This window comes from Brienomyrus brachyistius, chromosome 18, assembly GCF_023856365.1.
Source record: "Brienomyrus brachyistius isolate T26 chromosome 18, BBRACH_0.4, whole genome shotgun sequence".
NCBI lineage: Eukaryota > Metazoa > Chordata > Actinopteri > Osteoglossiformes > Mormyridae > Brienomyrus > Brienomyrus brachyistius.
This window is the reverse complement of record NC_064550.1, coordinates 8,662,818-8,689,640: the sequence shown is the minus strand read 5'-3', so window position 1 is coordinate 8,689,640 and position 26,823 is coordinate 8,662,818. Positions and strand designations below refer to the sequence as shown.

Sequence of the window (26,823 nt, the reverse complement as noted above, 5' to 3'; positions counted from 1 at the left end):
TGACGCACAAAGTAAACAATGATGAGCGGTTCGAGTGCGGATTTGCATGGCGGAGTTGCAGTTACGTAACATCGCCTTCAGACTTACAGAAATGAATGGGAGAAAGACCCCAGTTGTACTATGCTAGAGGCGCTGTTCTGCCCAGAGGTGGTTTTTACAAATGTTCTGTAGGAAAAAGTTTCATAGTACACTATAATATGCACAGTCTATGATAGTATGTGTTATTGAAGCAAATTTGTCAGAATGGATATTGCGTGTGTACGATCATTTTTCTCAAAATATAATTTTAAGCTCCTGGTAAGATACTTCAACAATTAAGATCTGGCAACACTGCCTCAGCTGGCCGTGAGTCTGCAGCCGTATATTATTGCAGTCGTGGGCACATATGTGGGGTCTCGGAACGGGAAGGGGCCCAGACACTTGGGAAACCGAAGAATCAATCTGCAGATTACCGTGACTAGAGGGTAAAAATTACAGTGTGGGAAAGGTAGCGGGTGAAATATGCCGTGTCTAGAGGGCAAAAAAACACCTTGTCGATAAGTATTCTGTCACGCGTCTTTTGCCCAACAGCCTTCATTATTGAATAATAACCGCGTCATATGAATCCGAAGTGCCAAAATAACGTCGATCGGGTCTGAAGTATACGGCTAGTTGTAGATATGCATGCTGGACCTTTCTTTCCCCGACCACTGTGATGATCATACATCCCATCTGAGCGTTATTCTGCCGAACTGCCGATCTGTAATGCCGAGATAGTTCACATTATTCAGATGGGGAAAGTGATTGTATGGGGGCTGGTTCTCTATGCCGTTGTGGATTCAGTTCTCAGTTGTTTCCAGTGCTTCGTAGATGCTGATGAGACTAGTCGACTATGCAAAGGTTACATTCTTTCTGGATATGACATAGTAAATTTGGACCATTGTTTCAATGCCATCTACCGAATTTTCAACAATACGAAAGTCATTCAAGCCGCGCATGTTGGTGAGATTCGGCCCTTTTAATTCATTTGTATTTTTATTTATTCGATAGCTTTGCCAAAACCAAGCTATACATGAGTGCATTTTAAACTATACAAACTAGTCACATAAGTGGTACAGTTTGTTTATGAGATTAAATTCCATCATCTAAAATAAGTAAACATGAGTATTAAGGGGTATGATTTGCCAGTGTGTTTTTTTTGTGTGTTGCTGATCATTTTCTTTAGCTGGAGGCTATGAGGATGAGCTGAGGAACATCATGCTAGCACAGATCATGCCTCTCATCAAGGAGTTTGAGACGACCAATCACTATGGTACCTAATAACACCTAGTGGGCAGTGGTGGCTTAATGGTTAGGGAAGCGCACTCGTAATTGAAAGATTGCAGGTTTAAATCCTCGGCCAGCAAGGCACCACTGAGGTACTGCTCCCCGGGCATGGAATTAGCTGCCCCCTGCTATGTCACATTGTCACATATAGATTAAATGCAGAGAAAACATTTCGTTGTGGTGTGTCAACAATGACAACTAATCTCTAAATTATATTCTAACACCCACTATCTGATTCATGGGTCATTTTACTTTCTGGGGTTTTGGGGAGAGTAAGAGAGAGATGTTAGAGTAGAAAGTTTTAGTGCTGGGGTGGGCATTCTTATCCAGAAAGGGCTGCTGTGTATGTGGGTTTTTACTGCAGCTCCCTAATTGATTACTAATTAGAGGACTGACTGGCTGAAGAGTCCTCACACCTGGGTTTGAAGAGCTGACCTAAAGGTTACCCCTAAAACCTGCAAACACACCAGCCCTTTGTGGATAAGATTAGCCACCCCTGGTTTAGTAGAAGGGGTGTAGATGCCCTGAGGATGTGATACAGCCATGAATTCCGTTGAGAGCCTCGACTCTTCTGTTTCCCATGTGTTTGTCAGACTTTGTCTATGAGGACAGGTTACAGAAGGCTGCAGACAGTTTTATCACAGAGGCCTCCAGGCTGCCTAGAGGTGACTGCTGCTCATTTTCATTTTTCCTTCATTTCCCCATCCATTATATGCGCAACTCTCTTGACTTTTTATAAACTCCATCGCCTCACCTGCTCCCACACCAAATGATCCTGCAAGATTTTACTTTCAGTGGATAATCTCTGGCTTATTTTACCTTGATCAGTGTTGTGCCTACAAATTACATCATTCATATTGTGCGTTCAAATCCATGCTTTACTGGATGGGCTTCATTGGGTCCACATCAGTCGTATATTTTTATTTAAGCAAACAAGTTTAACCCACAGCATCTTTACAGTGGGGGCTAAGCCTCTGTGCTGTGATCAGATAGTCGGTGGATCGAGCCCACTGTGCTGCCCTGTGTCAGTATTATTATTATTATTATTATTGTCTTTCTGATTATCTTTCAGCTTTTCAATGTGTTCCCCCATGTGGTGAGTTTAACTTCCTTCTACAACCGTCATTTTCTCCTCTCACAGTATTTTCTCAATGTGTATCACTTTGAGCTCTGCTCTTTTAACAAAAATAAACTGGAAAATCAGTCACTACATTAGCTATACACATCAAATTACAGGTTGCATGATAAAGGTGACCAGATACATGAACAGAAATCTGAAAGCTTCACCATAATGGGGAAAAAAAAGACCTGAGAGATTTAAAACTATTTTGCTACTTTTGGTTAATATACATCCATCTTCTAGCTGCTTTTCCTGGATACAGCACAGAGCACAATGCAGGGGTACAGTATATCACAAGGGGTACCTTACATCGCAGGGCACATACCCACTCACTCTATGGGCAACTTAGAGATGCCATTTAGCTTAATTGCATGTCTTTGTACTGTGGGTGAAAACGCACGTAAGATGAGTAGAACTCACAAAGAGAAGAAGCTGGATTCAAACCCCCAATGACAGCATTACTCAATGAGCCACCATGTTGCCTCATAATACAGCATAAAGTAACATAATGTAATAACTTAATACTATACGGACATAGTCTTTTTTTAACCTCCATTAACTATATATGTATAATTTTCATTACTTAAAAAAGATAATGCCCACGTGCTTTACTCCAATTATAGGTTTCCAGGAATCTGCCGCTACTTACGATTGTGTCACCTGTTTGTATAAAATCTGTGGATTTTCTCTGGACTGCCCAGGTGAGTCACGAAGGCAGCTAAATGAAACACCTGTTTGAAAACCCCTCCATTTATCGGCACCTCATCGTAGTGGAGGGTTTGGTGTATCTCTGTGATCTTAGCACCTGTGTCGTTGGGGACTGTTGGCCCTGGTAGGGTCTCCGGAGGTGACAGTTGGTGAGAGTTTTACCCCCATGATGAATAATATTATAGAGCATTTTAGGCTGCCCGGACTTCGCTCTGAAGCTAGGCCACTGGGAGGGATGGGTGCTCATGGGTAAGTGCCAGGTAGCCGGGTCTCTACCGATGGAGCCCAGCGGGGCATAGCCCAAAGCAATTACATGGGTCTGCCCACCTTTGGGCCCACCACCTGCAGGGGGAGCCGTGGAGGCCGGGTACAATGTTGAAGGCATGGATTCCAATTAAGCAGCAGAGAACGAATGCATGAATGAGGGAGTGAATGAATGACTTCTGCAAGATGCCCATCACTTTTACAGATTAGTACATGATGACTTTAATGTGCATTTAGACACTTTAATGAATGACAGGCACACAAATTTCATAAGTGTATCAAAGATGTAAAATCCATTTAACACTGAATATCCCAAGGTGATCATAATGCCCTTGATATCTACAGTGATTCTTGCCTCCTACACATCTATTCATTATCCATCTGTTGTGGCAAAATCACTGCATTATTCTCCAGCTCTCAGGGGCCATTATTAAGTGTTTGAGTTGCAATGAATGTAGAAAAGTCTTTGTTAGTGATGGTTCTCCTGAAGAAAACATTAGATCAGGCAGGTTCCATGTAATACCCTTGTTGTGTGACTGTCGTGGCAGGGTTAAATATCACAGGCGTTGAACACAACGGGACGGAGATCCTCTGTGATGTTCCCTTCCCCTTACCAGCTGACATAGAGGTTGTCTGGCGGTTTGCTGATGAGGTGTGAGCCCGCTTTTAGAACCTGTTTCTCCAGACGAAAGGGCAAGAGAAGAGCAGTTAAGCTAAAATGAGAATTTATACTTATGCAAGTATTTATTAATTATTGGTAAAGAAGAAAAGTTATATTATTCTACATCAAATCTATTACCATGGCCAACATGACAAAAATGTGTAAATGTAATCCTCAGTCACTCCTAATAGCAGAAATCAAGCAGTTCTATGTGTTGGATTCCCATAAAGGTCAAAACAGAATTGGTGGATCACTTCAAGGAGCTGACCATTGGGGTGGATCTTCTATATACCATCCCTTCTCTCCGCCTTGACCACGAGGGCACCTACCAGTGTGAGATCTTTTCTAATCACCATTCCGTTATCAGGAACTACTACCACCTTACAGGTAAGACTTGTGAGCTATTCAACTAGCAATAAATATGTAACATTATTTTGACTAGGGCTGTCACAATACTACATTTTCAATCTTGATACTGATACCCAGGAGAACAATACCATTTTCGATACCCCACAGGGGAAAAATGACAGAAAATTAAGCTTTTTTTTTAATTTTTTTAATGAAGATTAGAACAGAATAAGCAATAACATCAAGGACAACATTATTTTTTAAGTCATCTGACGTAGTTTTAAAAAATCAGCTATTCAAACCCAGGTGTGAGGACTCTTTGCCCGAGTCGTCTAATTAGTAATCTAATTAGGGAGTTAGAGCGAAAACCTGCACACACAGTAGCCCTTTCTGGATAAGATTGGCCACCCCTAATATATGTTTTCTGGGAAATGTTTTCCACTTTTATTTAGCCCCCAATGAATTTCTGTCTTTCTCTTACAGTGATCCCTCAGCCCCCCACAGGTTGTGTCGAGCTGCATCACGTATTTGGGAACGTTCTACTTCTGGAAGAGGAACACTGGCCTGTGACCCAGCCCCACGACGGGCTGGTGAGCCCAGCGCGCCTGCCATTCGCCCCTGTCCTCACTGCATGCCTGGCTGTGATGCATCTCCTGGCCTTCCTGTGTCTGTGGTAACGATGCGGTCAAAACACAGTCACATGTAGATCTCCCCGTATCTCTCTCTCGCTCCCTCCCTCCCTCTCCCACTTCGGTCAGATGCTGCGCGTGAATGTTTACATTCATCAAATGTGCAAACAGACAGACAGTGAGGACTGAAGCTGAACTGGGCTCGTTCCCCTTTTCCAACTGTTGCCAGTCCTCATTTTAGACCAAAACGTCTGTCAGTTTCCTTCCTCTTACATGTATGAGAACATGCTGTGATATGCTATGGGAAGAGGGGAAAAATAAGTGGTGCTTTAATTAATTTCACATCATTTATTTCACCATCTTCCAAACTGCTTATCCTACTGGGTCACTGGGGGTCCGGTGCCTATCCTGGTAGCAATGGGCATGAGGCAGGGAACAACCCGGGATGGGGGGCCAGCCCATCGCAGGGCACACTCACACACCATTCACTCACGCATGCACGGGCAATTTAGCAACTCCAATTAGCCTCAGCATGTTTTTGGACTGTGGGGGGAAACCGGAGTATCTGGAGGAAACCCCACGACGACATGGGGAGAACATGCAAACTCCACACACATGTGACCCAGGCGGAGTCTCGAACCTGGGTCCCAGAGGTGTGAGGCCACCCCTAACCACTGCACCACCATGCCGCCCCTAAAATGGTATAAACATTCTAAAATATATTTTTAAATATAATATATACTATACTATATATAAAATATATACTATACTATATATACTATATCTGTGGCGCCGAGGCTATGGAACGCCCTCCCTGACTACCTGAGAGCTCCACAGTCGACTGATGTTTTTAAAAAAAATCTAAAAACCTATCTTTTTAGAAAGACATTTAGTTAGTATTTTTATTACACTACTCTTTTACTTTGTAGCACTTTGAGATTGCTAAAATATAAAGTGCAATACAAATAAAGTTTAGTATTATTATTAAATACTAAAATTCTATATTTTTGAGAATTTTCATATGCAGATGAGTAGACATTCAGACTGACAGGGTGCATATTACATCAATGTCATTTAACTTTGACTTTTGACTTCTTTTGCTACAGGTATCTTTACTGGTTGCTGGCTATGAGAAGAACAACCAATTCAAGCAATCAAGAACCTGATGGCCCACCAATAGAAATATTTTTGGTCAAGTAATTGCCTGTAAATATTGCAATAAATTACGTTTTTGAAAATCACAGTATTCCTTGATTGAAATGTGAGATTCACCATTAGAGGGCGCCAAGCTTATGGCTAATTGGGAAATGTCTAACAGAAGGGAGAACCAAGCCCTCGAGTTTGAGAGCTTTAGGGAATTATTTTCTACATTTAATTACCAACTAAACCAAACATTTTTTGTATCCAAAAATTCAAGCAATGTTAAAACGAAAATATACTATAAATCAACAGAAAACCTTTTTATTTCAAATATGAAAATTGCATAACGTTTTAATGTGCCTAAAATAATTTGTCATCTTCTCTGAAGTAAACACATTCAAGCAGTAGTATATGTTTGGAGAATCACGCTCTTGCCGCTGTATAGCATGATTTATTATGTGTGATAATTTGGAACCCTAGTTGAACAATGGCTATCAAACGTAAATGATTTATTGAGCATCAAATGCTGGATTGAGCTTAAAAAACAAGAAAATACATTCCAAAAGTATGGGATAATATTGGGGGGCATAGGTAAAACAAAATTCCATCCGTACATTTTTTGTACCCGATATTCCAATTAAAGGTTCTTTTGGGGGGCGGTAGGGATCCCAAGCCTATCCCGGAATATTGCATAATTTTAATGATATTCTGGGTATGTTGTTGCATGAATATAGAATTTTACTATGCCTGAGTTCAGCAGGAAATTATACCCTAAAGTATACCCTAAAGAGTTTAATTTATATACTTAGTAAAGTGGGACAATATGAAATTTGTGATTCAGACAGTGTTATTGTGTGTAATTTATATAGTAAAAATTATGATTGAATATCCAAAAAACCAAGCGATTCCCTAATATAATTAGACTTTTTAAAGATGACTGTCAAAAGTGCTTCCTAAGGAAATAACGATATTAGTTATACGGCACATGCTGCGTTATATGGATATACGGCACATGCTGCGATGGCCTGGCGTCTCATCTTGTACCCTGTACTTCCTGTGATTCTATTCAGTAGGGGAGGAGTGGCAGCTCAAGCAACAACTGTCAAATAACCAAATAAAAATCATAAATAATAAAACAGCTGAGATTGATCTAAAGTGAAAAACGTTTATAAACAGAGGAATAAAGTAACACGTAACCTGCTTGCGATATGTGAACCCTGTATTCAACTGCTTGTACCCACATTACGCATAGTCTGTAGAAATCATGCAAATCGTATTTCGAGGTTTGGACGAGTATATGAAAACTTTGTAGATTATCTAACGATATTTTGATTTATCAAGCACCATATTTCTGACTCGAATGGATGTTAAGTGTGTTAAAATGATACTTCCTAGTCTGTTCCTAAAGAAGCCGGTCTTTAGTTCGTGGCTTCTTGTTAAAGAAAACACATCAAAATCAAATAAGGATAAAACACGATTGAATATTGTACCGAATCATAAGTCAGGATTTTGTTGTAATGATTCGACTCAGTTAGAGTTAACTATAACACCATACAACAACGTAACACCGGGGCAAAAACTGTAACTAATATACAATAATGACTCCGTCCATGAACTAAATTAAATTAGATCCCAGTAAAAATTAAACAGAATAATCGCACCGATTCAAAAACAGCCAATGATAAAGTATAAACAACTTTCAAGCCACGCCCACTTAATAATTTGCCGACAAACGACTGAGCTTTAAACTAAGCCAAAGAGAGGTGTGGCTTCAGTGAAAAACGCCCACCTCTTTGTGACGTTTAATAACTGTAACCAATAAACGACGGCATTTCTTTACCTTGAAAACAACTGTTTTGTTACAGACTGAGGTAGGACCCAGGAAGCGGTTGCACGCCTTTACGCCTGAGTGACAGAATATTTCAGTGCAATTATAGGCATTACTGATAGCCAACTGGCATACATGTTGTGGTGTTTATAACGGGAATGTGAAAACTGCTAAAACCAGTACATCCTTATCTTTTCCCTCTTAACAATATTCCCTCTACGTCTTAAACTCCCTGCCCTCAGTAGGTCAAATTATTTATGTAGATTAGACCATGATTCGGGAATTATGGTCTAATCTAATTCGTAGGAAGAGATAGTTATATAAATAATTTGAATACATCGTTATATTTTTAAAATATGCACAATATTTAGCATTTTTAATAAACTTAAAAATTAAAAATGATTACGAGCAAGATATTTTTTGTTATTCATTTTTGTACTAATGACAAATCATCCCATGCTTATCTATTCAGGTTTCTGAAACCTTAATGATAACTACATTTCCTCTTATAAAGTATTATCGACAAACATTTCGGGCTTCATTATTACTAAAAAAAAAAGCAGTACTACTTTGCTATTACAAGTACCAATTCATATAGTGACATTTATTTTCGTCTTCACTTTTTAGTTTTTATGGTAAATATAGACATAAATAAATTTCTTTTTTTGGCCAGGCCTGGTGTGTTCTGAAAATTAGAAGTGTATATCTTCGATTGGACGATGTAAAAAAGTTTCCTTTCTCACAGAACGATTGTTTTCACTATATACACTTGACGGTATGCTTATTGAACAGGCAAACGCAATGGACCTCCCAATATTGAATGTTGCTCTGTCGGGTCCTGTAAGGAAGCCCGTGCGGGCCTCAGCCGGAGACCCCGCGCTGCCTGCACCTCTATCGTCTCGGGTGAGTTTGTTACAATGTAGTAATTTCTCTATAAATCTGTATTACTTCAATAAAGCTGCAACATTCGTATACACCAAGCGGACTGTAAAGCCCACATTTAGCGCCTTCAAAATGACATAATCCTTCACGTTCACATTGACGGATTATTTTAAAAACGCATTCCAAAACATACCCTGGTCCAAGAGTACTCTAACATTAGCTAGCTAGCTGACTCAATATTTATACGCATATTTGTTTTGAATGCAACATTAATATTCATATGTGGTTATCTCTGCTATCAACTTATTGTCATATAAAAAATTATGTCAATGTGTCTGTCAAATTGTCTGTATTCATATCTGAACATGATTACATTGCCAATTGGACAGGTACTGCGTTTGAGCTTGCTTTTATATATTTATATAGAGAGACGCTGTGTTTATGTATTATCGCTGCATATGTGGATGCTCACCACTTGCACAACCAATGAAACCTATACGTTTCTATTTTAAAGTAAACGATGTTGTTCAACAAAAACATAACGCGCTGCAAAGCTACATACAGCTAACAAGCAGTAGATATACACATAACAGCCGAGTTATTCCTTCCTGTCTCCTTTATCTTTATCCATGTTTACTTCACCTGATCTCCAAAAACGAAGACTTCATAATGTTTATTGCCTAGCAGACAAACGATTCCTCTTGTGTTATGTTGAGATTGAGAGTGCGCGTTTTATTGATACCAACTCTTAAGTTTCGTCTCCGCCTACTTCGTCTGTAGTCTCTTGGTTTTGAACCAGGTGCTCATTTAAAATTGGATCCCAGTATTTGAGAGAATTGATTTTTCGAGGCTAGCTTTGTGATGGCTGTTGATGCATTGTATAAAGAATTGAAAGTATTTAATTTCGGTTCGTTTTCTTAATTATAGGACTGTCACTTTAAGGTCGCATGTCAGTGTTTTTGAAGTGTCTGAACCGTGTTTGATTTGCATACACAGTATTATAATATTGTGGTCTCCCTGCAGCCTGTGTTTAATGGCCTTTTTTGTATCTCCAGTTTCAGTTGTCTATACTGTCGCTTGGAATGGTCAACTTTGGCTGTGAGAATTACCGGTGTTTTTCACCTACCCCCCTGCAGACTCAAAAGGGAGCATATTTTTGTTACTCGCGCCAAATTTAGATAGCTTATAGTGAAGTGCTTACTTCGCTCAGGTGTGTTACTGCATTGCTAGAAGTCTAATGTCCTGTCCCTTAAATCCCCAGTACTGAAAGTGGAAAACAGATCCGTAGTTATTTGTAATTGTAATTGTGTATCTGTCAGTCAGTCACTATCCAAAGAGGAAGAAGAGAAAATTGCACGTCCTGTGACTTTTGACTATGTGGTTATCCACTATTGAATTATGACAGGATTGTAATTCCCAGAGAACTCCTGACTGTCCTGGGACCTGTACTACGAAGCGGGGTTACAGGCATATCGGGGTGATTTGTCAGATTTAAGGTAGTCTGGGCAAAATGTAAGTGAACGAATATGAAGTCCCTTTAAACTGTGGTACCTTAAATCTGACAAGTTACCCCGATAAGCCAGTAACCCCGCTTCGTAGTAAAGGCCAGTGGTTTTCCAGCAATTGTCCTTTTCATTAATGGGCTTCAACAAAATAATGTATATATTTCCTTGTGCTAACACTTTTAAACTACAGGAAGGAAACTAAATGTAGTTCGGTGTGCTGGCTTTACTAGCAAGACCAGTAGAAATAGATTATGGTTAATTATTGATGTAAAGTGTTCACAAGCCATAAACTATTTAATAATCTAAGTACATGGGTCATTACCTTTCACACGCTGATAGTGTGTGTGTGGGGGATGTTGTTCGAGAACAGTCTCCTAAAAATTAATCTGATTCTTTTTGAAAATTGATCAGAATTCAATCAATAGCTTACTTAATAGTTCAATCTAAAACAAGCAGTATTGAGAGACCTAAGAAAGTCTGATATGGGTACATTTGGTTTATCAAACATAATGTCGTCTTCACTTTTCACTCAAATACATTAGGTTGCCTGAATGATTTCTGAATGGAGTGATCATGAATAAGGCAATTTATTATTAAATTACCCCCCAAAAAATACAACTATGCATGCGACATCAGTATTTATTGAATTCAGTGCAGAATATCCGAAATGTTTGTTGGATTTTTGTTTTCTCAAGATCATAAACCTGTACGATATATATACATAAACATGGAGTAGATGCAAAGCTTAACCCGCATTTCCATAGAAATGATATTTTAAAACTTAACGAAGATTCCCTTTTGAGCATCGTGCAATTTGTTCTGTTAAGGCTTTGATTTCATACTTTGCAAATCTGTATTTGCTCGTTAATTCCGCGGCACACTGATGTTGCACTGGCTCGTTTCCACATGAAGTAGTAAAATATGAAATATAGGTCTGCCTGCTTCTATTGTGGCACTGGGGTGCGAATGCTTGCGTGCCACACCTGGCTGTGCGTGCTGTTTACACGCTTTCCCTCTATTTGCGGTGATTACTTCAGCTAGTGGCTACTTCAGCTTTCTGCCACTGTCCAAAACCATATGGTTTGTCGAATTGGCATCTCATAGTGTGCATGTGAGTGTCTGCTTTGCACTGGACCGGCATTCTGTCCATGGTGCCCCCTACCTGGATGAGATAAAACGTATTGGGTAAGAAATTATGGATGTATTTATTTTTGTATATGCAAACTTCAATATAATGCACGGCTCTTCAAATAAACTCTCAGTTTCAGTTCCAGGCCGTGTTTTCGGTTCTCCCAGGTAGTTAGTTTAAAATTGAATGATTCTGATTGGCCAGAGGCTTCACACCTGGCTCACAGGTAAAGGAAGGCTGGGAAATCGGCAGTGCTCGGCCTTTGAGGACCGTGATTTTATTAACCCTAATATAAAGAGTCAGTCTATTACTATGAAGCAATATGCGATTTGCATTTTTTTGTCAATAATCAGTAGTGTATTACCTAAGTAAATTAAGTTCTGAAATGTGTTTGTTTTTGACGTTCAATTGTCTTATAGGTTCTTGCATATTACTATCGGGGAGGGGGGCATTTTCAATACACTAATGAATTAGGCTACATATTCAGTTTCAGTGTTCGTTTTGCAGGTATATTTCAACTTTGTTTTTAAATATCTAAAAATGAAATTGGCAGTGAAATTGGCCCTTAAGCTGTTATATGATCCAAATCATTGTGTCCCTGCAATATTGTTACACTTACGTTTTGTTAAGGTTACGTTTAAAACGATATAGATATGGTATGTCTGAACTGTATTTTGTGATCCTTCTGTTCACTTGTCAAATGCCTGAATGACACTGACTATTGAATTGATGTCTGTGTTATTGCAGTCATTTGTCTCTGAGAGATTTTCGGGGAAAGGCTTGGCAGACGAGCGTTTAGCGTTGTCTTCTTGGCCTCTCTTCTTTTTTCTACTTGTTGTGTCATGCAGTTGGAGCTTGTTTTGTAACATGTTCTATTACTTTACAGTTGACATGGATGATGAAGATGGCAGGTGCTTGTTAGATGTAATTTGGTGAGCTTTCGTTCTCTTTTTATATTTTATCATCATGGAGAAATGTGTAGTACCTGGGATCTTATGAGGACTGCAGGTTGTTTGGGAACGTTGCAGGATCAGCGACGTCTACATTTGGTAGATTTCCTGCTAGACTGTATGGAAATGTTAGCTGAAATCTTAGCTGTGTAGAAAAGTATGCTATCACTGAGACATTATTGTAAAGACTTACAAAATCAGCAGTGCGTCATGCTGAGCGTGTATCGTCTGTTCATTCTCTACAGTGACCCGCAGGCGCTCAACGATTTCCTTCATGGACCAGAAACGCTTGTAAGTGTGAACTAAAGTGATATGTCCCTGTGAGAGGAATACAACTTGCCTTCTTCGCAAAACCGTGCAACTTCCCCTAATCTCATCTCATTGCCAAATCCTCCCTCTGTATTCTGCATTATAAACACCTCCCCACCCCGAAGTTGCAGTGCCCAATCCCCGTGACAATACCAAGCTATGAGTATGCTGCCGTTTACCTTAAATATGACCATACGTGTTTATGGTCCTAAGCAAGCTTATAGCACCAACGTACCCTGGCGGTCGAGCAGCATCTCTTTCACTGCCTCCAATTTCTCTTTCAAAATTTTTCTCTTGCCCACCTTTCCTTATTATTCAGTAAAAATTACTGCATCCCTTGATTTCAATCTTGATATTTTTGCTTCTTATAAATAGAATTTGATAAATGCTAATTGATTTTTCTTCTTCATTCTCTCCCTTCTCTTATTCCGTATTTTTATTTAAAATTCCTGCCCCCCTGTCACCACGCCCCCTCGATGATCATGACCCCACCTCTGGCCTCCTTTGTCCCTCTGTGCTCTGGCGCCCCCGTGTGGCTGTGGCTCTCGGCTCTGGCTGGGCGGTTCCCTCTATACCCACCCGCTTTGTCTGTAGCTGGACACCGACGACCTGTTGGATTGCTCAGCTGACCCCTCCAGCTCCTTCTTCACCAGTGCTGGGGTGAGTAAATCCACCCCCCCCCACTTCCCCATATCACCCTAATTCACCCATCAGCCCCCTTTTATACACCAACCCCCGCCAAAATTTTTATGCCAAGCCACCACGGTGCATTCGATCACAGGACGTTTCCTTCTCATTTTTTCCCAGTCCTTCCCTTTTATTTAGCACTCCGCTCACCTCCCGAGCTACTGGTTGTTTACTGAAACCACTATCATTTTAATGTATTGTTTGTATAGTCCTTGGTAGCCAGTAGGGTTGATTGTGTTTTTTGTTTTTATCTGTGTTTTCATGATGCTGTTCTGTAAAGTCCTGTCCGTCTTGTAGACATAAGCATGGTTTAACTCTCCAGTGTTGCTTCCTTTCTGCCTCTCAACCTCATCTGCCTCTGTCCCCATTTTTGTTCTGTCTTAGGGCCATGTGCCAGAGATCCAGCAGACCAATCAGCTGTCAACAAGCGTGCCAGCAGAGGTTCCCAGCGGCAGCGTGGACCTGGACTTCCTGGAGGACGATGACATCCTTGGCGGCTCACCAGCTGGCGGTGGCCACAATGGCGGCATGGGGACCAATAATGAACCGTGTGACATCTTACAGCAAAGCCTGGCAGAGGCCAACATCACGGAGCAGAGCCTACAGGAGGCAGAGGAACTGGACCTGGGCTCATTCGTGTTACCAGGGCTGGCACAGGTGGTGCAAACTCTTCCCGATCCTAGCCTCTCTGGAGCCGGGGGGGGCGCAGTGGGGGTGGGCATAGGAGTTGGGGTCGGAGGTTCGAGTCAGATGTTCCCCTCCTCTGGCTCCACTGCAACGCCCCCTAATGCTGCACAGGACATGATCGGGCCGGTTCTGGCTCACTCCGGCTTGCAGCTCCAGCCTCAGGGGATGAACAAGACCATCAATGTGCAGCCTTTTATGCAGCAAGTGACCCTGCAGCCACTCTCAAGCCTCCAGACCCTGCCCAATGGGAGCCAATCTGGACACTTGGGAATCGGACAGATTCAAGTGATAGGACAACCCACCGTTATGACTGTTAACCAGTCGGGTCAGCCGATCCTGGCGAAAACCATAGGGAGCTACCAGCTGCAGCAGCCTGGGCCGGAGGCTGGGGTCGCGTGCACACAGGGGGGCCTAGGAGGACCGGTCCTGGGCTCAGCTGGAGGCGGGAGTCTTCTGATCCAAGGAAGCAAGGCCACTTTGGGTTCCCCAGCACTCAATGGGGCTGGCATTGGCGTGAGCAGTCCCAGCGTTAGCAGCAGTAGCAACAACAGTGGACCTACTTTTACTAGCGCTGGCGGGCTGGTCGGCTTCAGTGGTGCTACTATTGGTGCAGGAGTTGCAGCCCAGCAGAAACCTTTGACTCAAGGTGCCGTCATGCAGAACGTAGTTATCCAGCGCACCCCAACACCCATCCAACCCAAGCCTCCCCAGGGGGGGGTCATCCAGCCCAGACTCTACAAACCACAGCAGCAGCAGCAGCAGCAGCAGCAACTCTCGATCGCTAGTTCTTTGCCGAATGACTCTAGCAAAGTGGTTGGGGTGCAGCAGGCGCAGGTGCCGGTCTCCGCGGGCCAGAATGTGGCTTTCCTTGCCGGGAAACCCAGCGCTAATGTGGTCCTAAGTGCGCCGACACCCCAGGGGACTTCCTACCCCCAGGCTCTATTCAAGCAGCAGGCGCCGCAGGCGACGGGAAAACCGCTCAGCGTGCACCTGCTGAACCAGTCAGGCAGCATCGTCATTCCCTCCCAGGCCGTCCTGCAAGGTCAGAAGCAGCAGTTCCTCCTTCCCCAGCTGCAGACGGGAGGGCAGATCTTGGCTCAGCACCCTGGCGGACACATCATCACTAGCCAGGGCCCCGGCGGGCAGCTGATCGCTAATCAGATCCTCACCACTAATCAGAACCTCAACTTGGGCCAGGTCTTGACGTCACAGGGGCATTCTGGCACAGCCCATATCCTCTCGGGACACATCCAGCTACAGCCCGGTCAGATGGGTCCCCCCGCTCTTATCCATATGCCCGTCTCTCTGGCTCAGACTCAGTCGCAGGCCCAACAGGCCGCTGGCCACGCCGCGGTTATACAAGGGATGCCCATCCAAAATTCCCTAGCCATGCTGAGCCAGGTGGAAGGCCTGAACCCTGCTGTCAGCTTGCAGCCCTCTCAACAGCAGATAGTTGGTGGCATCCCAAGCAACAGCAGTGGGGCAGTGGCGACCGCCCAGTGCCAACCCACTGAGAGCGTCGCTGTTCTTGGCAGCACGACGGATCAGGCGGCCCACCCCGTGCCGCCTGCCTCCCTCCTTACTGTCCCAGCCACTGCCTCAGTCCCTATCCCTTCTTCCACACTGTCAGCCTCGCCGTCATCTTCCTCCACCTCATCCAACGCCTCGACTCTTGGCCCCGTGGTCCCCCAGGCCCAGCACAGCCCTGGGAAGCTGCTCCTCACCCAGCCGGCCTCGGGTGTGTTCGTGAACCATGAGCCTCTGCAGATGTTCCTGCATCAGGTCAGTGCCGCCTGCCGTTTGTTCCCGTCGACGTAAACACTTGGTGATAGCTAATGAACGATCTGACCCGACAGCTGACCTCACTATAACCGTTTTTGCTCTTCCTACGTCGAAACGTTAATCTTGCCCATGTCAGGAGCAGCAGCACAAAACAGAGACTGCCTCGCCCCCGTCGGGCTCAATACCCGCTTCTGTCATCGTCAGCAGCAGCGCTGCTCCTCCCACTTCAGGTCATGAGAGCCTATCAGCTGAGACATGGCTAGGGCAAAGCTCCGCCCCTTCCCTCAGTCCCACCAACAAGACAGCAGTGGTTTATCAGGTAGACACGCCCACTCCCTCAGCCCCCCACTTGCTGCCGCTGCTTCACCACCACAAAATTACCCCTTGCTCTCCCAAAATTGTTTTGCTCTGCTTTTGTCTGTGGTCAGAGAATTAGCCTCTGTTTTGTTCATATGACGCTGTGGTATCCCCAGTCCCCGTAAAGTCAACATTCCAGCTACTTCTGCTGCAACCTCCTTGGTATTTAGTCGTCCTTTACCCGCTACAATTTATTTTTCCTAGAGCGATGCTTCCCTAAGAGTTTACCTGTTTTTTTTCCCCTGCCTTTTCATCATTAGTAATTTCTGTTTTCTTTCTGTCCTTACGCATATTTACCCTCTTCCTCAGGTGTCTCACAGCCACGCCTGGTACTGCTCTCTGTTCACGTTTAGGTTTAGCGCAGGATTCATCATTTGCATGCATGCTTACGTTCCAAGAAATAACTCGCTTTTGCATGCACTTCTTTTTTTGTTTGCTGTAGAAGTTGCTGATCGTCTAATAACACCTGGTGCTTTGTTTGGCTTCTCGGGCTCGTCCGCTCCGTCACGAGACGTGTCATCGCTTGCCATTTTTCTTGATTTTGGGCAGAAGTAGTGCCTTCCGATTCTGGTGGTTTTGGTCGATAAGTGCTTGCCTTCGCATTCCGTAGCGTTTTAGGAAATTTGCATAGTCTGTAGGTCTCGGCCTGGTAGCGACAGAATGCACGGTCGTATGGTTACCAGCCTTCCTCTTTTGACCGCAGATCACTTCCTTATACCATCTTCTGTTTTTTTGTTTTTCTTTTTTAATGGTGCTATCACTGATGGGTCTCTCGTTGATTTTGCCCCAGTTTCACCCCCAAGCTCTCCAGTCACCCTTGACCACAGCAGCAAACTGTGCATTTCCAGAATGCACAGGCCTGCATTTTGTTCTCACTGTGCATGATGACAGACCTGCCTTCTGGGTCAGGGTGCATTGTGCCTTGCCCTCACAGTGCATTAAGGACTGACATGGGGTGCCTCTATCATGCTTCCCAGCAATTTGTTCTCCATGTTTTGCACTACGTCCCTTTCGCTTCATTCGGAGGGAACCTTGGCTGCACAATGCCAAGTTCAATCAGTATTGTCTGAACTACGCTTTCTCTCAATGTTCTCTTTCTCCTGGATCCACAGTCTGTGGGTATTGTTCTTACATGTTTACTCTAAGACTTTCTGATGAGCACTGAATCTCACAGAGAGATGAAGCTTTTTTTTTGTGGGCTCTCTCCTTTCCGTCCTCGAACCCCCCTCCCACGCCACCGCTGCCACTCTAGTGTTGTTGCTGCTTTTGCTTGTTACTGCTTCCATACTGGTTAATTTCAGTAGCTTTACTGGTCTGCAGCATTGAATACGAGTTTTTTTTTTTTTTTTTTATTTTGATTGTGTTATTAACTCTGATTATGTTAATTATAAAGGACAGAATCACCAGAAGACATCAGATAAAAAAAATGTGGAAAATGTGTAAATGATCATGCTTACCATATGCATGTAGAAAACATTACAGAAATATTAATACCTGTTTTGCAGTTGTTTAAACCTGTATATGTGTTCATGTCATGTATAAACTGCTTTAAAAAAAAGTTAATTGCTTAGTAAATGTTAGTGCATTTTTTATTTATTTTTTATTTGAAGTTGTAACAATCTGGGTAAATATATGTTGGCGTAGCTTACGGATATTTGAACCCTGTTGCCATTGATCCCTTTTCACAGATCCCTTCAACGGGACACCATCCGCAGGCGAAGGTCCTGGGGGCCTCTCCTCTTCAGCCCCTCCTCGCGAGCGCAGCTCCCCCCTCGGGCAGGCAGTCGGACACCCCGTCGCCAGCACAGGCCCCTCCCCTCGTTCTGAGTCAGCAGATTCAGTCCCCACACCACCAGCCTCAGACTCGCCCCCCCTCCCAGCCGCAGCCCCCCTCCCGCTCCTGCACGCCATCCTCCCTGCCCCCCCTCTTCATCATCCACAACCAGATTTCCGGATCTCCCCAACACGCGTCGCACACCCCGCCGCAGCTTGCGGGCCAGAGTCAGCCCCCGTCACACCCCGTTCCCTTCCTGTCAGAGGTGCCCCCGCCCTCGGGTTCCCCCAAGCCGGCCCCGGCGCAGGCTGTGCAGTTCCAGTCGGCGGCTGCGTCAGGCCTGGAGACGAAGCAGCCGACGCAGCTGCAGAGCCTGACTGCGGAGCAGCAGCAGACCCTGCAGCTGGTGGGCGCTCAGCTGCAAGCGCTGTCTGCCGTGGCCCAACCATCACCTCAGCAGAAGCAGCTGCTCGACAGACTCCAGCAGGTACCGTTAGTTTGCCGTGGGGGTGGGCGATCTGACCTGACGAAATTTCGTGACCTGTTATGTCTTCCCGCAATATTTCCAAACTTAACGTGGATCCATGTTCACAAGCCACAGAATGACTTCCTACTAGGCGGCTGTGCTGATTGGCCAAATTATGTCACATGCCTGTATCACAGGGTCTTTCATGCGTGACGTTTTTGAAAAACAATTCGATATCAGCTTGGCAGATGAAATGATGCCAGAAAAGGACTCAGTCCTGAATACCTGGAAAATCTGTGTTAATTGGTAATTGTTATCTATTGACAAGTTATTACAACAATTTTGAAATAAAGTTTAACTCAGGTTTTAATGACCATTTTGAAAACAATGTCTTTAATGAAATAATTGTTTTTTAATGGTGCTAATAGACTTGCTCGAGGCTGGATATTCTTAACAGTACATTTCAAAGCTGGGGGGAAAACGATCGCGATTCAGATGGTGGATCAGGGTTGTGTGTTAAAAAGATCGTGATATGATTTTTTGGGAAGATCGCCCACCACTAAGAGCTGGGTTTGAATCCCATCTCTGCCTATATGCTTTGACTTGTCTGTATAGGTCCATCAGAGTATACTTCTCAAGCAGCAGCCCCAAGCCCAGCTCCTAGCCTCCAGTCAGTTCAGCCCCCAGCAAGACATGCCTGCCGCCCAGATCAGCACCTCGTCTGGGGTCGGGAACCTGACCCAGATAGGCCCTCTGCTGCAGTCTGCGCCTGTACTGCTCAAGACTTCAGCTACAGGTAAGGCGCTCTGCTCCAGTATCAAGAGATGCATGGATTCCTTGAGGTCTGTTCTCATGGTCCATCCCTGTCCAGTGTCCAGTGAACTCCAGATGTTCTCAGGGGCTCCAGGAATGGCTGAGGCCACAGTCAAACAAGTGGTTACTCCAGGCAGCCTTAACCAGCTGGTACAGGTGAGGATGAGCCCCAAAGCGCTGTAACGGTTTTGGGCGAGAAAGTAGGTTGACTCCCAACAGTAAGGGTCAACTGCACATTACTGCCTTTCCCACACATCCCCTTGACCCTTGTCTGGATTGTTTCTTCTTAGCCAAAATCAGGACTCATCAGCTCGTTTGGAGGGCTTCCTGGAACGACAGGGCTCCAGACACAGGCCTTGTGCTCCGGAGTCTCCCAGCTGTCCTCACTGCAGGTTCCCACTTCCATCAAAACACAGGCGAGGAAGCGTCCCGTACTGTGATGTGGAGCAGTTCTCAGTGTGTGTTTGAGTTAAAGATATTTTCAGATGACGAACACTGAATGATATAGTGTATTTCTGCTGTTAGACTTCAGCTCTGAAGCTGCCTTTTGCAGTGCAGCCCAGCAAGGAGGCCAGGTTGGTAAACCACCGTTTCTGGTATTTGTGTTTGTGGTGTGTGTGTGTGTGTGTGTGTGTGTGTGTGTGTGGAGGGAGGGGGGGGTCGAGGTTTACATTACATTGTGGGGACCAGATGTCCCCACAGTGTGAGGAAAAACCTGTTATTTTGAAGGGGAAAATCAATTTCATAAAAATGTGTGACTACAGTCAAAAAACTAAAAAATACCAAAATACCATTTTGTTAGTTATGGTTAAGGTTAGGGCTGGGTAGGTGGTTAAGGTGGTCTTTTGGATGAGGGTTTTCCCCATAGAAATGAATGGATGGTCCCCACAAAGATATGAGTACAGGTGTGTGTGTGTGATGGTTTATGTAAAATTTGATGTGCTAAGTGTGGCTGGAATCCATGGTAGCGGCTACTTATGGATTCACAACTTTGATCAGCTGTACCGGTTTGATGGTTAAATGGACATTTGTAAACAGTCATTTCTATTACGTGGGAACCCTCGATGTACATGAAAATATAACACTACTCTTGGGCGTGGCCTCAAGCTTTGTGCCCAGTAATGCAGAGAAAAATACTACATTCAAATGCCATTTTTTAAAATCTGCATCTTTTTATTGTGAAGTGATTGGAAATGCGAGATATTCTGATAAAACATAATAATGCTAACAAATTAACTGCCTGGTGTAGTAGTGAATTCCCACTTTAAATGACTGAATTTGCTGTAAAACTACAAAAATGAGAAAACGCTCTCAGATCCACTTCTATACCTCCTCAGGCGAATTCTTGCTTGTTTGTTTGTTTAAACATGGAGCTCGTCCTGAACAAAGATGCCGCAAAGGTCTTAACAAAGATCCGACAAGAAGAACCAACTGAGCTGGGCAGTGAATAAGCAGCAGTACAACATTCACTGGGAGAAAAGAGCTTTTTTTTTAAAAAAAAACTAACATCCGAACGGCAGAATAAAATCCCATGGTATACCTCAGCAGGAGAAATAGCTCTTTGCTGTCTAACGCACCCGGAATGCTAACGTTCTATTCAGAAAGAGGTGTGGATGCCTTGTTAGAGCTGCGGATGGGAGCAGTCGGGTAAACAAGGTCGCCGATCTTCATAAACCAGGCGGCGGGTGCAGTAATACAGCAACTGCTAAAGCTTTCATAAATTGTTTCAGATTAAGATTGCAAACATTGTAAAGAAGCATTGTGCAAGCATTGCTGCTTTGAATATCTGCATATGCCCTAAATGCTAAGTACATACTAACTCAAATTGTGTGTGTTTATCAGAGAGATATGGATGACGTTATAATTTAAGCATCACGAATATAGGAAGGGTCAATACTTCAAAACGTGGCGACATGAGTCTTACTGGAATCAGCAGCTTTCTTATTTCGTTTATGTTGTATGCAACTTTGAGAGGTTAATTGATTTCCATGTTAGGGTTGTAGACGCTAAAAGCCCAGGGAAGTTTTCAACAGGTTCTTTGCAAATATGCAGTTAAAGGAACGTTACTTAATTGGAAATTTCCATGCAGTGGGAATGCGCGATAAATCTGAAGAAGCCTAATTGTTCTTTCTGCAGTTATGATTCTAAGTACGTCTCCAAATGCTCTGTCTTTGCAGAATGCTGGAGCAGTTAAGGAGGCAGCAGGCGTCCGTGTTACACCCTGATTACAGCTCACCCTTCAAGTCTTTTGGGGATGCCTTACACAGACTAATTCCCTACCATCTTTATCAGGGCATCCCCTGCTCCCCGCAGGATAACAAAAAAGGTATCTTCCCATATCAGTATTTTTACTCATTTATTTTGTTTTTTTGAAGTGCTGGCATGAATTCAGTAACTTTGTCTTGGTGTACGTAGTGGATGAGGAGTTTGAGGCCGTGGCCAATCAGCTGCTGAAGCGGACGCAGGCCATGGTGGACAAGTACCGCCTCTTGCTGTTTGAGGAATCTAAGGTACAGCTGGAAACGGCCGCACGCCTCTCGTTTTCTCTTCCACAGTCCTTTAGGGTGCCGTGCTATCATTTCTCCTCTCTAATGCGCAGAGGCTGGCTCCCTCCGCCGAAATGGTAATGATGGACAGGATGTTTATCATGGAGGAGAAGACCGCTCTCAGCCAAGAGCGTGTGCTGGCCAAGGAGAGGCCGGGTAACTTTGTCGCTGATATGTTTACATTGTGTACTGCTTAACCCCCAGACCCCCACCAATGCCGGCATATTTCCTTCAATCTTCTTGCTAAAATCTAGTGCTTGCTCTGTTTACTTTATTCAAATCTTGTCAGAGAGCTCTGATGATCGTCAAAGGAATTTAGTGCATCCCTCTCTTTTTACATCAGTCCGTACACCTTTACTCCTTGTGACGCTTGTCAGATTCATCTAATAATTCTCATAATTCTGAATGGCATCCTCATAAAGGAAATCTATGTCCTACTCCAGAACCTCAAATAATACTTTTGGTACATTTCTTGATCTTATACATGGTTCTTAGATGGTTTTTCCTATGAGTAATTGCAGGCAGAACTTTCTGCATTTGGCAGTTTATGTGTTGATGTGAAGATGAGTAATGTGCTATAATTTGAAGCGGTGAAAACAACAGAAGGGATCTTGGAGTGCATGGAGGATTTATTTCATGATGTTCTTTGTCGATGGCAGATGAGTATGCAGCCCTCCAGAGTGCAGCTGTCGCCCAGCGCCCCGCACCTACGGATCCCAACCCCGCGGGGGCTTCCAAGCCCGTGGTGGGGGCTTTGAAAGTGGCACCGGCTCCCACCCTGTCTCACGTCACGCCCACCAAGCTGGTGATCAAACACGGCGGAGGCGGCGCGTCCGTGTCTTGGTCGACGAGCTCGACGCCGGCCGGCTGCCAGAGCGCAGCCATCACTCCCCCGTCTGGCCGCGCCGACGAGGGGGACGAGGACGCCCTCCCCCAGCGTAGCAAGAAGCCTCCTATGAAGACGTACGAGGCACGCCGTCGGATCGGCTTGAAGCTGAAGATCAAGCAGGAGGCGGGACTCAGCAAGGTGGTCCACAACACCGCGCTGGACCCCGTCCATTCGCAGCCACGGCTTCATCACGCTTCGAACCCGCAATCCCCCACGCATCACCAACAGTCCAAGTCTGCTGTCGCCACGGCAACCTCGAACAGGACTCCTACCTGCGGCTCGGACTCCTCTGCCCTCGGCGTGCCCACTACGGCCGCGGCCGGCGCTCAGCACGTAGCACTTCCCTCCGCCACAAACTCATCCTCTTCCTCGTCATCTTCCTCGTCGACACAAGTGAATGGGACGCTGGAGCATCACGGGAAATCTGGGAGCCAAGTGGCCGCCTCCTCGACCCCTCCCCCCACGTCCTGCCGGCTCCCTTTACGGAAAACCTACCGTGCAAACATCAGCCCCCCGGTGCGTCCCGGTGTGGCAGGGGGGGAGGCCGGCGGCTCGGCCCGTCGCCACCACTGCCCCCCCCTCCCTACCGAATCTCCCGTGCATCATCAGCAGGGCTCACGTTCGCCTCATACTCGGACCGTCATAGCCAGTGTTAAAGTGGAGAACCGGGGCAGCAGGTTCCAAAGATCTCCCAATACGAAGGCGGGGGGGCAGTGCGGAGCGGGTGACGGGGGCGGCTTGGGCAGCGTTAACGCTCAGGGGAAGGTGACACCCCCGGGGTTCATAGAGGAGCTGGCCGAGGTGGAGGTGGTTTTTAATCGTAGCATCAAAAATCAGCACCGCTCACGGGCTCCGCAAGGTCTGCGCCACTCGGGAGGGGAGGAAGAGGAGCGGGATGGTGACAGAGGAAGGAGCATCAGGAGCAGGGAGCTGGCCTTCCCGGCCGATCGCCTTGGTTCCCCTTCTCCCACCGGCTCCCAAGGCTCCTGGGATTCCTTTGTCCCGTCGAAGCGGCACAAGTCGGACTCGCCAGACATGGACAACGCCAGCTTTTCCAGTGGCAGCCCCCCACCTGACGACTCTCTTAACGAGCACCTGCAGAGTGCCATAGACAGCATATTAAACTTGCAGCAGGGCCCGCCCCCCACGTGCACCGGCAGCAGCAGTAATGGTAGCGCCAGCGTAAATGCGGGGAGAGGTCAGGGGTCGAATCAAGCCCACCCTTCAGGTAGCTCCTATAGAGCTGTGGGGTCGTCGGCGTCCCCTTCCGTCTTCCAGGGCATGCAGGGGGACGGCAGCGGGAACTTCTCCTCCAGGGGGCAGAACGGAAAGCTGGTGTCACGGACGTACAGTAGATAACGGTGCCCGACGCAGCAGGAAACAGGGAGACACAAGGAGCTTCTTGAGTGGGGCGGTGAGGGTCGTGCACAGTACATCTAAATGCTCTGTCCAGCAGTTTCTTTCATCAGTTGTAAACAAGAATAAGGTTCTGTGAAATTCTGCCTTGAGGCAGGCCTAATTTGAACATAACTCTTTGGTTTCCACAGAGTGAAACTTTAAAACAAAAAGATAATATTGATTTTCAAAATGTAACTACGAAACTGATTATAGTTTCCACTCCATGTCTTTGTGCTTTAGTCTGCCAGACAGCAGAAAATCCTGTGGTGTCATTTCATTGTATCAAATGGTATGAAACCCTCCCTTCTGAGGATGATGCATCCTCGCTGAACCGCGGTGTCGTGGAAAGGAATAGCTGTCGCCGAAAGTGGCGTTTTCCGGGGGAAATTGCACATTTGCCGTTGCAAAAAACCGTTCAGCCTCCCGACTGACTCCAAATCAGCTCTGCTCCCGCTGACATCCTCCAGTTGGGTTGGGTGTAAAATCGACGTCCCCCCCCCCCCCCAAAAAAAAATCCAAATATTGTGAAATGGTGCATAATTATTTATTGCAGAATTAAACCTCCAATGATGAATTTTTGCAGTGTACATTATGTAGTTAACAGAGATGCAGGTCATAGAAAATGAGTTTTTTTTTTTTTTTTGTGTATTTTGCACACACTCAATGGCTTCTTGTCTCTCTGGTGCCTCTTGTGGCCCTTCAGACTGAAGGAATGAAGCATTGCCCTAATTCCAGTGTCCTACTTCCCATTTTTCTATTGTTCGCCCCCTATCATTCCTCTTGCTTTCACCATTCTAAGGTTCCGTTTTCTGTCCTTGTCCCCGCTGAGCCTTCCTCTGCCCCAATTTTACATGTGATTTATTTATTTATTATTTTTTTTTTTGTAATCCAATCATGCTCGCAGTATGTTTAGAATGTGGAGCACTGTCTGAAGGTGTTTCCATCGCACTGATCACCGCACGCAGCGTTCAGAAAGGGCTTATGTTTCCTCTTTGTTTTCTTGTTTTGTGGGAAGGAGATGACGCTGAGCATTTCGCGTACCGGTTTGTCATTGACCGTTTCAGTCGTCTGATCTCTGTCATGCCGCCTCTCTCTGCTGCAGTGTCGCTTCCTTACCTTTCTGCCTGCACCGCTTCTGAAGCTGCATAGCCAAGAAGCAAAACCTACATTCTCCTGCTCCTTTTTGCCATCTGGTGTCCATTACGCTCTGTCAGGCCTTTTGTAAGGAATGATGCAATGATCGCAGGGAGGCCATCTTGGCTGTAGTTTTCCTGTCCAGTTGGGTTTTTTCTTTTGGTATAAGAGGGTAAATTTTGTCTTAACTAAGTTACTCTCAAATCTTGCCGATGCGCAGTTGGGTTCTGACTTGATTTTCTGTATTCTGTGAATGTTACACTGGTGTAGTTTATACCTATGACCAGAAGAGGGCACAAGAATAGTAAAACTGCAGTGGCTATTTAATTTGGTTTAAATTAGCCCTCAAATGAGTCCCGTTTTAGTTTTTCGAAATTTAATTTGTGCTAATCATATACATAGTGCACTACTGAAGTTTAGAAAGTTCTGTTAGAAATTGATCATTACCATGAATTGGCCACCAGCTCTAATGGAGCTCAGAAGAATAATGCGAGTGTTGTAGGCCCACTGTCAGGAAAATGAGTGATATAATACAGGAAACTGTGTGTGGACTGAGTACTCGTTACTTGGATTGGCTGTATTTCCTTTTGTTTGCCGTGTGCTGCGGCTTTCGCAGATTAGCCACCCGCTAACAAACACAATTCCGCCGTGGGACCTGCTGGACAGAGCATGCGTAACGTGCATTTATGACATTTAAAACTTGGGTGGGGAAAAAGTCGCAACGAACATTGAACCCTCACTTTTTTTCCCACTGTATTTGCAGCTATTCCAATTTTCTAGTTTGAACATGATCACCCCCCCCTTGTCTCTGGTACCTCTGCTAAATCTTTTGGACAATTACGAAAAAGCATAAACAACAAATAAAAAATACTAAAGTACATTTAAAAATTTAAGAGAATTTGAAATATAGTACTACAGATTAATTTTGTACTGTATTTATTGTGTATAATGACAAACTTTTTTTAAAAAAAAAACTGTACATTTAGTAAACTGTAAATTAAACCTTGCTTTTTAAAAACATATGTTTGTTTAAATTGTCATATTGTCATGCAGTAAAAGTGTGTTTGGTCACAGGATGCTTTTAAGGGAATATTTTGGAAATTACTGAAGTTTTTCTCCGGTGAAAATCCATTATGAAGATTTACTCCCACATACATCCAAAAAACACCACTGGATTGGCCACCGTGTACATTGGACATTGGCAGCCCATTGGTGGGTTCTCTGCTTAATCATCCAGAATGTACCTTGGTTCACCGCCACTAGGAGGCGCTTGCCAGTTGCTTGTAGCGAATATAAATAAGTGGCATGAGTCACAAGAGCTGGCTAGGGTGGGTAGGAATCTTTTTTTTCCTTCCCCCTAAACATGGCTTGTGGCAACAGATTCCACTGCTCTATGGTAGACACCCTTTCTGAAGCATAAAACGATGACTTTCATTGTGTTAGTATTCTAAGAGTGCAAAGTGTTATGCATTGTATTCAACTACATTGTTGCACTGTAAACACAGCCAATCG

General features: G+C 44.7%; 2 protein-coding genes and 1 long non-coding RNA gene across 5 annotated transcripts; 2 read left to right on the top strand and 1 right to left on the bottom strand.

Moving 5' to 3' along the window:
- The first annotated feature begins 69 nt into the window (after positions 1-69).
- Positions 70-6,273, top strand: spaca6 (sperm acrosome associated 6). 2 transcript variants are annotated; one of them, XM_048984751.1, is made up of 9 exons: positions 70-981; positions 1,205-1,291; positions 1,899-1,970; positions 2,378-2,401; positions 3,049-3,126; positions 3,946-4,049; positions 4,289-4,445; positions 4,890-4,996; positions 6,142-6,273. In XM_048984751.1, exons 1-9 carry the CDS (start codon positions 771-773, stop codon positions 6,199-6,201), a joined length of 900 nt encoding a protein of 299 aa, XP_048840708.1. In that variant the 5' UTR covers positions 70-770; the 3' UTR covers positions 6,202-6,273. The 2 variants fall into 2 exon arrangements, with proteins under 2 accessions (XP_048840708.1, XP_048840707.1); XM_048984750.1 differs by having other exon boundaries at positions 4,890-5,079.
- Positions 4,018-9,808, bottom strand: LOC125713534 (uncharacterized). The gene is made up of 3 exons (XR_007383613.1): positions 9,528-9,808; positions 8,016-8,080; positions 4,018-4,070 (listed from the first exon to the last, which is right to left on the bottom strand). It is a non-coding gene; the product is annotated as an uncharacterized LOC125713534 (long non-coding RNA).
- LOC125713526 (BRD4-interacting chromatin-remodeling complex-associated protein-like) lies at positions 8,667-26,333 on the top strand. Of its 2 annotated transcripts, XM_048984734.1 has the most exons (15): positions 8,667-8,906; positions 12,406-12,451; positions 12,715-12,760; positions 13,373-13,438; positions 13,850-15,934; positions 16,071-16,253; positions 17,980-18,552; positions 19,147-19,327; positions 19,403-19,500; positions 19,635-19,760; positions 19,870-19,919; positions 21,522-21,670; positions 21,760-21,854; positions 21,944-22,046; positions 22,550-26,333. In XM_048984734.1, exons 2-15 carry the CDS (start codon positions 12,411-12,413, stop codon positions 24,136-24,138), a joined length of 5,385 nt encoding a protein of 1,794 aa, XP_048840691.1. In that variant the 5' UTR covers positions 8,667-8,906; positions 12,406-12,410; the 3' UTR covers positions 24,139-26,333. The 2 variants fall into 2 exon arrangements, with proteins under 2 accessions (XP_048840691.1, XP_048840692.1); XM_048984735.1 differs by lacking the exon at positions 16,071-16,253.
- The last annotated feature ends 490 nt before the right edge of the window (positions 26,334-26,823 follow it).